This window comes from Macrobrachium nipponense, chromosome 15 (genome assembly GCF_015104395.2).
Source record: "Macrobrachium nipponense isolate FS-2020 chromosome 15, ASM1510439v2, whole genome shotgun sequence".
NCBI classification, from domain to species: Eukaryota; Metazoa; Arthropoda; class Malacostraca; order Decapoda; family Palaemonidae; genus Macrobrachium; species Macrobrachium nipponense.
The window spans coordinates 39,164,606-39,177,956 of NC_087208.1; the positions used below are offsets into that span (position 1 = coordinate 39,164,606).

At 37.9% G+C, this 13,351-nt stretch overlaps 1 protein-coding gene across 1 annotated transcript; it reads left to right on the forward strand.

The window, feature by feature from the left end:
• Window positions 1-1,863: 1,863 nt before the first annotated feature.
• LOC135227109 (proton channel OtopLc-like) lies at window positions 1,864-5,555 on the forward strand. Its single transcript, XM_064266981.1, has 4 exons — window positions 1,864-2,614; window positions 3,167-3,342; window positions 3,632-4,633; window positions 5,251-5,555. The coding sequence occupies exons 1-4, from the start codon at window positions 2,014-2,016 to the stop codon at window positions 5,368-5,370; spliced, it is 1,899 nt and encodes a 632-aa protein (XP_064123051.1). The 5' UTR covers window positions 1,864-2,013; the 3' UTR covers window positions 5,371-5,555.
• Window positions 5,556-13,351: the final 7,796 nt, after the last annotated feature.

Here is a 13,351-nt window from a genome sequence, read left to right on the forward strand (position 1 = left end):
GGGTAGATGAGCAATATATATATATATATATATATATATATATATATATATATATAATCAGGGGGTAAGGGCGAACTCATCGCACATCACATTCTCATCCAGATTAAGGGCAGGAATTCAGAAGCAGAAGACACAGTATCCATTTATTCCAAGCTTTCGTGATTCATAATCACATCATCAGGGATATCTACAACAATAAAATACAATATATCAATATAAATATAAAATTAAAAGAGCTATATACAAAACTTTAATTTTAAAAGCGGACGAAGGAAACTGATAAAAACGAAATAAAAAGTAAAATTGTTAAGAGCAGAAAACATACGTGAACAAAGACGCACTTAGAAACAAAATAGTAAAAATATTCAAAACACATACTTAAATACAGACACACTTAAAAAAAAAAAAAAAAATGATAATAATAAATGAATAAAATACTGGAGGTTAACCTACCATTACAGAGGATTAAAGACGCACTAAGAACAAAACATACAAAAATTTTGAGAGAGGCAAAGAGTTAAGAAAGATACAAGGGAACAGCGGTTGTTTGGCAGTTCAGAGAAGGAAACTCGTTGTTTAATATTTAATGTTTCGAGGATAAGTAGTTCTTGTGGGTTGTTTGTATAACCAATGATCTTAAAATCTTCATAGATGATTTCAGTAGCCATACAATTAAATGCAAAACTGAAATCATCTATGAAGATTTTAAGATCATTGGTTATACAAACAACCCACAAGAACTACTTATCCTCGAAACATTAAATATTAAACAACGAGTTCTCTGAACTGCCAAACAACCGCTGTTCCCTTGTATCTTTCTTAACTCTTTGCCTCTCTCAAAATTTGTGTATGTTTTGTTCTTAGTGCGTCTTTATCCTCTGTAATGGTAGGTTAACCTCCAGTATTTTATTCATTTATATTAGCATTTTTTTTTTTTTTAAGTGTGTCTGTATTTAAGTATGTGTTTTGAATTTTACTATTTTGGTTTCTAAGTGCGTCTTTGTTCACGTATGTTTTCTGCTCTTAACAATTACTTTTTTATTTCGTTTTTATCAGTTTCCTTCGTCCGCTTTTAAAATTAAAGTTTTGTATATAGCTCTTTTAATTTTATTATTTATATTGATATATTGTATTTTATTGTTGTAGATATCCCTGATGATGTGATTATGAATCACGAAAGCTTGGAATAAATGGATACTGTGTCTTCTGCTTCTGAATTCCTGCCCTTAATCTGGATGAGTATATATATATATATATATATATATATATAATATATATATATAATATATATATATAAATAATGGAACAATAGATAGATAAGATATGCAAAAAAATGTTCAACCCAATTTCTATTGATATTTGCCAGGTATTACAAACAGGCATTATAAACATCCTTTCTGGTAAAGTAGTGGTAGTGGTAGTAGTAGTAGCAGTAATGAAGGGATATTTTTGTAACAGCTCTCCTTTTTCATGCAGTTGGTTGTAGTAGTACATGCAGTTGGTAGTGGTATTAATAAGAGTGGGTGGGTTTCTATGTAACAGCTCTCTTCTGTCATGTATTTGGTAGCAGTAATTATTCTTATGTCGAGACCTCATGTCTTTAAATAAGAAATTTACTATTTTAGAAGAAGTTGCACTTGCGTATAAATTCAAATATTTTCTACCGAGCCCCACCTTGTTTATAGAAAATGATGCTAACACTGCAATTTCGGTTACAGGATATGAAGAGGCTAATCGAAGGAAAGAGAGTGACAGGGAAAATGGGCACAGATACTCACAGCCTCTCTGGCAGCACCACCGCCATAACACCAGCCACCAACAACCAAGACTTCCGAGAAATCATGGACAGCGGTCTGTCGCAAATGTCAGTAATTTCTACTGCTTCGTCGAACGACATGGAGCACAGAGCAGTCTCTCAGAACAGCTCTAAGCAGTCGTCTCCACGTTTTGAAAACTGCAATCCCCTTGGATTCAGTCATTTCATACAGTTCCTTCAACCCTGCTGCCTTGCAGATGGGCAGCATAGTGGGAGGAGATTCTCAGTCTGTGTTCTCGTTCCCAGATACACCATCCACTGCGGCTGCCTCGGCGTTCTTCCAGCCTTCAGTAGAGACTCAAGGTTTCACCCATGGGGCCTTCATAAACGACACAACTAACCTTCCGGGCATAAAAAGCGACCTGAACATGACGAGTACTGCATCCGAAGCAGTTTTCTGTGAAACTCCCATGCCGACACCACCAGAAGAAAGGAGAAAGTGGCTGATCTCTACACTGAGCACAAACCTGAGCATCATTTACATTCTGTTACTGGTCATTGTTGGCATAGTTTGCTACCTCATAGACATGTTCTCTGGTAAGCATTCCAGCATATCAGAAATCTTCAACATTTACCTCATGACAGGTCAAATCACCTTCCTGGCATACATCCACATCAGCGTGAGAAGATACGTCAAGAAAATTTCCCGTTTGCTGAAGGCAAGCAACGAAGGAGACAGAAATGAAAAAGGAAAGGATCAGAAGAATGACAATGACTCCTGTCAGGACATTCACCAAGATTATGGATTCACTGACAATAGCCATGGAGGATCCCTCTACTTAAAGATTGGAGCAACAGGTCAGTTTGGATTTCAGCAATACTGTTTCCTAGTTTTGCAAAAGTCTCAGTTAATGAGATTGTAAATCAATATGGCCTATGACCCTGACATTTCCTAGAATCTCTGGATTTGACGACCAGAGCTTATGTCGATAAGGTCTTTCTGACTTAGTTAAATTTTCAAATCCACCACATTCATTTGTTAAACCTTGAGATAGGATTAACAGAAGTAACTTAATGAATCATTATTATTGTCAACAATACATATAAGTAATTCTTTATTGAGCTTGCATCCATCAATTTGTTCTTTTTCTATGTCTAGATCTTTTTCAAGGAGTATTTAATACTCCTTATTCAATCAGAATTTAGTCTTTGAAATACTATTGTTATGATTAGCTATGCTGTACCCCTGGCTGGAACAGCAGAATGCTACAGGGCCAAGGGTTCCCACAGGGAAAGGATCTTGATGCAAAAGAAGAAACTGCATACAGGAAATAACTTAAGCGAAATATGATATGATAAACAGGTGAACTATGAAAGTGAGACTCATGCCTGCCTGCTGTTGCATTTCAGTATTTTGCATGGGTCATTTGATCTTCAGCGGGCTGGAATTGGCTTCGAAGCTTGCATTCTACCTGAACCATGATGAGGACTATCAACTCTGTACATCCCTGACTGACATTGTCATGTCGGTTATGCTGCTCATCTACACCTTTTACCAGCTATTCTTCGCTTTCAAGTTTTCTAATGTAAGGTCATTCGCACATTATGATGTGCTTTAACATGAGAGTTTAGGTCTTCAAAACATAAAATCATCTTCACATGAAATCTTAGTTTTTGGTATAACTTTGTTCACTGAATTACCCTGAGAGAAAATTATTAGTTTGAGTAATCCAGGAAATGCCAAGAAAGGCTCCTCATCCTTTTCTGTCTCCAGTTCTTTTCTCTGTGTTTCTGGGGACAATGGAGTTTTACACCAGATGAATCAAAAAATAATTATCGTGAACAATTATGCAAGTTCTCTTCTTTATATTTCAGCTGATCATTAACAAGAGAATGATCCTGTCAAAGTTTGGGATCATGCACTGCACCGGATCAGGCATTTGTTACTGGATCTACATGATTGTCCAAGAAACTCTGGCTTCCCTCTGGAAGAAAACACAGGCTTCAGAGTCTAGTTCTGCCACGACTGTCTTATATAGTGATGTAAACCCATTATACACAGTCTCTGTTAAACAGACAAACGAGACGTATATCGCTGGATCGCTGTACACAGGCTGCAAGCAGACAACACAGATCTCAACCATAATCACAGACTCCGCACCATATCTCTACCCATTCAGTATAGAATTCAATCTACTCATGGTAGGCTTCTGGATCCTCCTGTGGGAGAACCACGGCAAGATAGAGAAACACCACCGCCTGCCGTCGATCGAGGTAGTCTACGAGGAGGATAACAGCCGGGACCTTGCTTCGAACCTGGTCATCTACGTGGACTGCCACGCCTCGAGTCGTGGTCTGTTTACTGGCCTGCTGATAAGCATCGTTGCTGTTATATCGATCATACTGTACATCGTGTTCTCATCCGAAAACAACGTGTCAGAGGCCCTCCTCATCAACAGCACCTCAAACATCTTCGTCAGTGCCGTCATGATCGTTGCAACTTGCATCGCCTTCCATTACATCAGATTTCTGGACATCATCCATCACAAGATCAGCGCAGCTGACGACATTCTTCTGTATATATGCCTGCCTTCTGTCTTCCTCTACGCCTTCTTCATTCTGGTGCCTTATGGCATGAATGGGGACTACCTGTCTGTGGCCGTCAATGCCCTGAGGATCGTCCAGTCCATCCTCCAAACAGCGTTGATCGTGGACGGTCTCAGAAGGTGCTCCAATTCGATCGAGCTCAAGAAGAAGAAACCTGGGAGGGAGGTCATTATATTTCTGGTCGTCATGAATGTTGCCACTTGGCTCCTTATGTCGTTCCAGATCATCAGCGTGAGTGGAAACTCTCTTCTCTACGAGTTCTATGGCAAGGTGAGTTGCTCGACCCCGTGCACTTTTTATTCTTAAGGTATCCATGTCAGAATATGACTTGATTTGTTTGTATGCAATGAAACAGTTTTAAATTTGCTATATTTAGGTGGAGCATCTCATTGCATTAGATTTTTGTAGCTAAAGATATCTATGTTTCATACCCATCAGCGTAAGTCTAAATAGTTTTAGAGCAATAGTCTTAACTTGTAATTTCATCAAACTTTTTGGATACACTTCTCACTACAAGCCTCTCATGCACGGTGGGAATGAACGTAGAATCTTGCATCGTTCATGGCATGATTGGATCCTATTTGATCGTATTACAATGTTTTTACAATGTTTTAACGAAGCTAAACTTGCACCCATCTTTGGAGCAGAGTACATCAGCAAGTCATCACTGGAATTTCACGGTCGTGGGACTGAGTCCTGCCCGGGAAGGTCAGGGTTTCTTCATTGATTCCCAACTTGGATTAAAGGCTTGCAGTAGTGATAAGGTTACAAAAAAATGTGGGGAAATTTAGAAGTTATGATGTCATAGTGGGTCTTAAAACATGCTTACTTATACGGCTACAAACATAAAGCATGAGAATTAGATATGCAATATTCTCTCGTTGCAGGAAGTGTGGACGGCTGTTTCCCATCTAACCTTACCTCTGTCTCTCTTTTATCGATTCCACTCCTCCGTGTGTCTCGCAGACATCTGGAAGGACGCTTATGAACCAGAAATTCCACACTGAAGGCACAACACAACAAATGCTTCTCCTTCTTCTTCCTGCTTCTAGATAGAATATTTATGGCGTCTCTTTGTGAGGACTCTTAAACGCCCGAGTGGATTGTATATTCATTTTTTTTTTAATCTTAAGGTGACAATTTATGCATATAATCAAATCTCCTTGATGTATACATAAAGAAGTTATTTGATCGAATGCTATTCTTATGAGTGTCGCCCCCAAACCAATCGCTCTACATAGAAGACACATAAAAAGATTATGGTATCTTTACGACTGATTTCTCTTCAAGGAAAGTGGTTACTAATGAATGTCAAATAAGCTCTGTCGCCACCTTTGAAGGAAATCCTCCGATCACCCAAACCATTGTTGTTTTGTTGTTGTGATAAGCAACTCTGATAATGGGACTGATAGTGCCGAGACAGCTTAATGCAAAAGAATGATTTATGTTGCTGTATACTCCTGTTGACTCTCAGGATGACTGACTGGGCTAGCTAGCTTCAACTCATGACTGACTGGCCTAGCTAGCTTCAACTCATGATTGACTGGGCTATCTTCAACTCATGACTGACTGGGCTAGCTTCAACTCATGACTGACTGGCCTAGCTAGCTTCAACTCATGATTGACTGGGCTATCTTCAACTCACTGTTACCTTTAGGAAATGAATAACTAAGAGGTTTATATCAAATCACCTTCATCCCTAATTGTATTGATTCATTCATAGACTCTGGAAAACGAATAGAAGATACATAAAAGGTATGATTTTTTATACATAGTTCATTTATATTTCACTGAATCTCTACTCACTGACATAACCAAATTACTCTACTTTTATTTGTTCAGTTTTCCAATTTGCAATTCATCACAATCACTTTAGAGGTTTGTGAGATTGTTTGATTGGGTGAAGGAATACTTAAAACCCTTGAAAACCCTGCTTTAAGGAGAAACCTATCTTGCAACTCAGCTGGGGCTTCTGAACAGTCAGTTTTGTAGTATGATTAAAGTTGTTTTTTTTTTTTATAAAAGTTATAACATGTGCTGTTTCTCACTGACTGGTCCATTGCTTATGGCTAAAACAATTTGGCTTCATAATGTGAAATACTTATGTGGTTTGCGCAGGAGATTAACTCCCAGAAGGATTTCTTTCTTTGAATTTAATCCCTCTCTTCCTCTCTCCTCCTATCTCTCCTCTCTCTCGCTTCTCTCTATCTCTCTCTCCTCTCTATCTCTCTCTATGTGTTGATTTTGTTACTGGAATGACAACATTAGAAATATCTCAAATTCGAATTTCTCTCTCTCTCTCATCTCCGTCTCATCTCTCTCTCTCTCTCTCTCTCTCTCTCTCTCTCTCTCTCTCTAAGTATTCATTTTGTTACTGGAATGACAACATTAGAAATATCTCAAATTCGAATCTCTCTCTCTCTCTCTCTCTCTCTCTCTCTCTCTCTCTCTCTCTCTCTCTCTCTGTGTGTGTGTGTGTGTGTGTGTGTGTGTGTGTTATCAGCATTAACTACACCCTAGCCAAAAAGGAGCACAATTCAAGGGCGAATGAAAAATGGAAAAATAGCCATGGCTTTCAAGATGACCGAAAAAATATATAAATATAATTTGTAAGAATTAGAAAAACAATTGACAGTTTAAGGTGACAAAGGATTGCCTAATTGCCCCAAACAGGTACACAACATTTAAAGCCATTGCCTAGATGCCCCAGACAGGTGCAAAACATTTAAAAGCATTGCCCAGTTGCCCCAGACAGGTACACAACATTTAACCATTTGCCTAGTTGACCCAAACAGGTACACAACATTTAAAGCCATTGCCTAGATGCCCCAAACAGGTACACAACATTTAAAGCCATTGCCTAGTTGCCCCAGACAGGTGCAAAACATTTAAAGGCATTGCCCAGTTGCCCCAGACAGGTACACAACATTTAAGCATTTGCCTAGTTGCCCCAAACAGGTGCAAAACACTTCAGCAGGTTTTTATGACATCTATATCTTACCTGTGATGCTGTGTGGCATCAACTGAGGTGCCCAGGAAATGTTAAGTATAAGTCCCAAAGTCTTGGGGTTTACAAAGATGAGTCCTTCTCATAAATCTAAGAATTTTACGCAAGCAGAGAGTACTTAAGAGCAAATCTCTGTTAATTAAACATAAACAAACTTGTCCTGCTGTCAGGTCATACGTTTCATTTTCACAGAAGCTGCAAATGATATTCATGAGACGTCTCATTTGAAAAAAAAGTGGCATTTGAATACGTCCATGACATGTACTGTTACTGTTGTATAAACAAGAATCTACGGTTTTACCATGTTGCTGAAAGGTTGCTTCCTCTATCAAATTTGCGACGAACATCTTCAGAAAATTGGTAATGGAGACCTAATGGCATTGCGATACTATCATGTCTTATATGATAACTTAATATCATGTTACTGAAAAGTTGCTTTCTCTATGAAATTTGAGACGAACATCTTCAGGAAATTGGTAATGGAGAACTATTGGCATTAGAACTTCCTTCACGCCCACACGCGATAATATTGAGTACGTATACGATAACTTTTCTCATGAGATGTACGGTAGCAAAGATGACGATTCTCATTAGTTATTCTTCAAGAAATATTTGGTCTTTTTATCCCAATTTTTTATTCCTACATTTATAAGGCAAGGGAATGCGAATAATGAAATGCATGGACTAATAAATGTTTTGCATAATCTGTAGTATTTCTATTATCATTTATTTTTCATGCATTTATAAGACTAGGAGAGTGCGAATACTGATAAGAATAGACAAATAGTTTGTAAAATATGTAGTGTTTATCTTGTAAAATACGTACTGTTTATTTTGTAAAATCTGTAGTCTTATTATCATCTATCTCCCCCCATTTATCATTTATTCCCCATTCATTTATTAGGCTAGGCCGCTAGGAGAAAGCGAATAATGAACGATGCAGACTAAAGAGACATTCTAGTAGATATTTTGTAAATAATAAAAAAAGCCAAAAATGTTTTTTTTTCTTTTTATTCCTCTACCCTTTATTATTGTTTTTGGGAACCCACGACTCATTTGCATACGAACGAAACCACGAATCTTTTTTTTTTTACGTTTTCAAATGATGCGAAATGAACGCACCCTTCTAACTCCCTCCCCCCCGACCCCCACCTCCCAATCCACCCAAGACGAATATGACCCAGGATAAGGTTTCCTGATCTCAAGGCAACAAGGAGGAGAAGTGTAGGAATAATAAATAATAAATAATAATAATAAATAATAATAAAATAAGGAGGAAGACAAGAGAGAAGAAGAGACAGAAGAAACAGAAGAGGAAGGAATAATAATAATAATAATAATAATAATAATAATAATATAATAATAATAAAAAGGTGAAGATGAAGAAGTAATAGAAGATGAAGATAAACTAAAGAAGAATGAGAAGGAGAATTGAGAGGGAAAATAAATAATTAATAATAATAATAATAATAATAATAATGATAATAATAATAATAATAATAATAATAATAATAGAAGAAGAAGAAGAAGAAGAAGAAGAGAAGGAGGAGGAGGAGGAGGAGGAGGAGGAGGACAATAAAAGGAGAAGGAGGAAGAGGAGAAGAAGAATTAGGAAAAGTAAAAGAAAACGCTCTCTCTCGCTCTCTCTCTTTCTCATTCTTTCTCTCTTTTGTCTGTCTGCCTCTTTCTCTCTCTCTCTCTCTCTCTCTCTCTCTCTTTCTCTTTTGTCTGTCTGCTCTCTCTCTCTCTCTCTCGTCGTATATGAAAAGATGAGACCAAAAGTATAAATCGCGATAAAGGGTTATCCCCGGCGGTAAGGAATTCGGTAATGGCGTCACTAAATTCCCGAATTTTTTAGGGATTTCCAGCCCCCCCCCCCCCCCCCCCCCCACCAACCACCCCATCCCCGCCACCTCCCTCGATCGGTGTGGGACCTATTTACTTTTTTTGGGGGTGGGTGGGGTGGGGTGGGTGTTGGGGTGGTTCAGGGTTTCTTATTTATTTTTTTTTTTTAAACAAAGGTTTGTTTGTGGTAATGTTGTGACGATATAGTGTTTGATAAGGAAATGCATATATGCACTAAACTGCTGCTGGGAAAACACCCTCCTCCTTTTACCATAATGCACCTCCGTCCTTCCTTCTCCCCCCCCCCACCCCCCCCCCCCCCCCCACCAGCCGCCCCCTTTTTAAAGAAAAATATCGGCGGCTCACATCTAATGACGAAGAAGGCTGGCTGATCGCCGAAGCGAATAATTAGCGACGACGGACCGCCACGAGAAATGAAGACGGAGTGTCCTTCCAGGGCTCTTCTTCTACCCCTGCCCGAAAAAACCCGAATTTTTACGAGGTGGGTCCCTGGTTGCGGAAAATATCGGCGCGTCGTCCCTCACTTCCCCCTCCCTCCCCCCCACCCCCTTCCCCTCACGCCGTCCGTCCTTTTACTCCCAGGACCCAGTAAAGAAGACACCGAAGAAGCCTCTTCTGATAATGTCGTGTATAAATTGCCTGGACCGCGAGAGCTTTCTTGCTAAAGAAGGCCCTGATATTTGCGACAGTGCAACAGCATCGCATAAAAAGGGGTTGTTCTGTAAATTGCCTGGAATGAGAGATCTCGCTGAGGACGAGAATGAAACCTCTACATAAAAAGGGGTTGTTCTTCAAATTGCATGGAATGAGAGAACTCGCTGAGGACGAGAATGAAACCGCTGCATAAAAAGGAATTGTTCTGTAAATTGCCTGGAATGAGAGATCTCGCTGAGGACGAGAATGAAACCACTGCATAAAAATGGGTTGTTCTTTCAAATTTGCATGGAATAAAAAGATCTTGCTGAGGACGAGAAATGAAACCACTGCATAAAAAAGGGGTTGTTCTTCAAATTGCATGGAATAAAAGATCTTGCTGAGGACGAGAATGAAAACCACTGCATACAAAAAAAGGGTTGTTCTGTAAATTGCCTGGGAATGAGAGATCTCGCTGAGACGAGAATGAAAACCACTGCATAAAAAGGGGATGTTTCTTCAAATTGCATGGAATAAAAGATCTTGCTGAGGACGAGAATGAAACCAAAACTGCATAAAAGGGGTTGTCTTCAAATTGCATGGAATGAGAGAACTCGCTGAGGACGAGAATGAAACCGCTGCATAAAAAGGGGTTGTTCTCTAAATTGCCTGGAATGAGAGATCTCGCTGAGGACGAGAATGCAACAGCACTGCATAACCCCTGGGTTGTTCTTACAATTGCCTTCAAAATGAAATGCATCCCTCCCCACGTCTCTCATATGTTTATGAGAATGCTACAGCACTGCAAAATAAATTAGTTGTTCTTCAAGGTGCCTTCAACGAGAGCTTTCCTTAGGCCCTGATATTTGCAAAAATGTAACAGCTATCCGTAAAAGGTGTTGTGGATTACGGATGTCTTTCTAAAATGAGCATTTTAATTGCGACGAAATTTTATTAACCAATCATTTTCAAGCTAAAAGGGAAATAAAGATATACACGATTTCGATTATAAAGTACACTTATACAGAAAGTATACAGAATAATGAATATCGCGTATTCATTCAGTGAAGCCCACACTCATGTAACACATGCAAATCAAACTTCCAGAGAGTTGAACACCACCAAAGACGAAGAGGAGAAACTAAAAGAAGAAACAGAAAAAGTGATGAATAAAAGGCTTCCAGGATATTAAACTCAAGCATAAAAGAATGACTGTGTGATGAAAAGTAAGAGGAAACGTTTGCGAGTTGAAAAAGCGGGGTTCCGACAAGGTTGCTAGTCATGTTCACGACTGTTCTGTATCTACGCATATCTTCACTGAGAAAAGAGGCCTTGAATGGAAATAAATAGATATATTAAATAAATAAACAAGTAAATGAAATACGCACACAGGCACACTAGCGAGCAAGGCAGAAGGGTCTTTGTAAAAGGTTTAGCAGATGAGAAACTTGCTAAAGGTTTAGCAGATGAGAAGAATCTTGTCCAAATAAGGCAGTATCTGGAATATGACTACGAAGGAGTTGTTAAACTAACTTTCTCTTTTCTTGAACTAAAGTTGAGTACATGCTGAATGCCCATGAAAAGTGAAAGCTGTTAAGCTGAAAGGTTTTTGTCGTTTAAATGAGTTGCTGGAAGAGTGTGAGAAAGTCGAGATCCAACATGATTGTGGCATAGCATCAGAATGTATGAAATGAAACCAAGCACTGGGGAACTTTACGTCATTCAGCCCTTAAGACAATGACAAGAGGAAGTTGAAATGTTTTGACAGGAAGATAAAAGATCCAGAAAATAAGGGGGAGAAAAACCGACACTTACACTAAAAATAGTTAGAGAGGTCGGACATCAAAACTGAAGAAAGAAAGCGGGAATGGATATAAAGTAATAAGGCTAAAAAAAAGGGTGCAGCTGGGGTCCATATGGACGCTAAGAACGCCCATCTAGTAATGCCAACAGTACTCCAACAGTACCAGAATATGTCAAAAGATGGATTGCTATGTCGAGAGAATTATTATTATTATTATTATTATTATTATTATTATTATTATTATTATTATTATCAAAGAAAACTCATCATCACATGAGTCAATAAAATGGGAAAGTAAATACAAATACAGTTTGATTTTTTGTCATTTGTATATTAAAAAAAATCAAAACAGGCATACTACTGTGGATTTACTCTCCATTATTATTATTATTATTATTATTATTATTATTATTATTATTATTTGATTATTATTATTATTCATTATCAGATTCAGAAGATGGAACCCTATTCATATAGAACAATGTCACCAAAGGGGCCACTGACTTGAAATTCAAGCTTCCAAAGAAAATATTATTATTATTATTATTATTATTATTATTATTATTATTATTATTATTATTATTATTATTATTATTATTATTATTCCACCAGAATATTTTGGTGTTCATTTGAAAAGGTAAAAGGTAACAGGAAATAGTAATTAAAAAACCAGATGAATGAACAAATTAACGAATAGATAAAAACGTAAGCAGATGACTAAAACAGTAGCAATAGTAGTGAGTGGGGGGAGTGATAACCATAATAGTTACATTAGGAGAAGTATTAACAACACCAACGTTGCCAACTTGCACCGTAAAATTCAGGGGGGGGGGGGGGGGGGATGTAAGAGTCGTTCTACGCCACCTTTTCTTCAAATGTCCTATGAGATACCCCTCCCCCCTATCTCAAACCCCCACCCATTCCCCCTCCTCCCCTTCCTATTTACGACCACTTCCGAGGTAATTATCCTTGAAATAATCCCGTGCCCGGGGCATAAATCTGTCTCTCTCTTGACAGCAGACCGGGTATCTATATCGTATCTCTATCCCTCACTATATCCAACCAAGGATATATCAGGGAGAGTTGGCAGGCAGCGCCACGTCTATAATAATCTTGAGTTACGGAGTCGTGGAGAATGATATAAAAAGAATTATATGACCTATAATAGCCGTTATAATTATGTGTGTGATTTATAACCTCCCCGAATCCGTTTGTTTTTATTTTGTTAATCATTATCCTCTGGTCAGAGTCGTTTCTTAAAAAAAAAATACTTGTTCTGCCATAATGTTTTGAGGCAAATAAGTGTTTTTTTTTTTATGCTTTATGTAAGGTTGTTCGAAGAAGTTTTTTTTTCGTGTTAAATCTTTTTGATAAGATATCTTTTTGCATATATATTTTTTCTCTTTAGTTATGATATGGTATCCTTTCTTTTCGTGATGTCACACACACACACACACGCACACACACACACACACACATATATATATATATATATATATATATATATATATATATTATATATATATATATAATACAATCAATTCGACTCCAATTATAAAATTTTATGAGCTACTAGTCAATAAATATTTTAAAACATAAAAATGGATATTTTTTTCTTACAAAAAATAAAATAATCAAACCGCAGACAGTCGTTCACTTCTGGTAAGCAATTATCAAA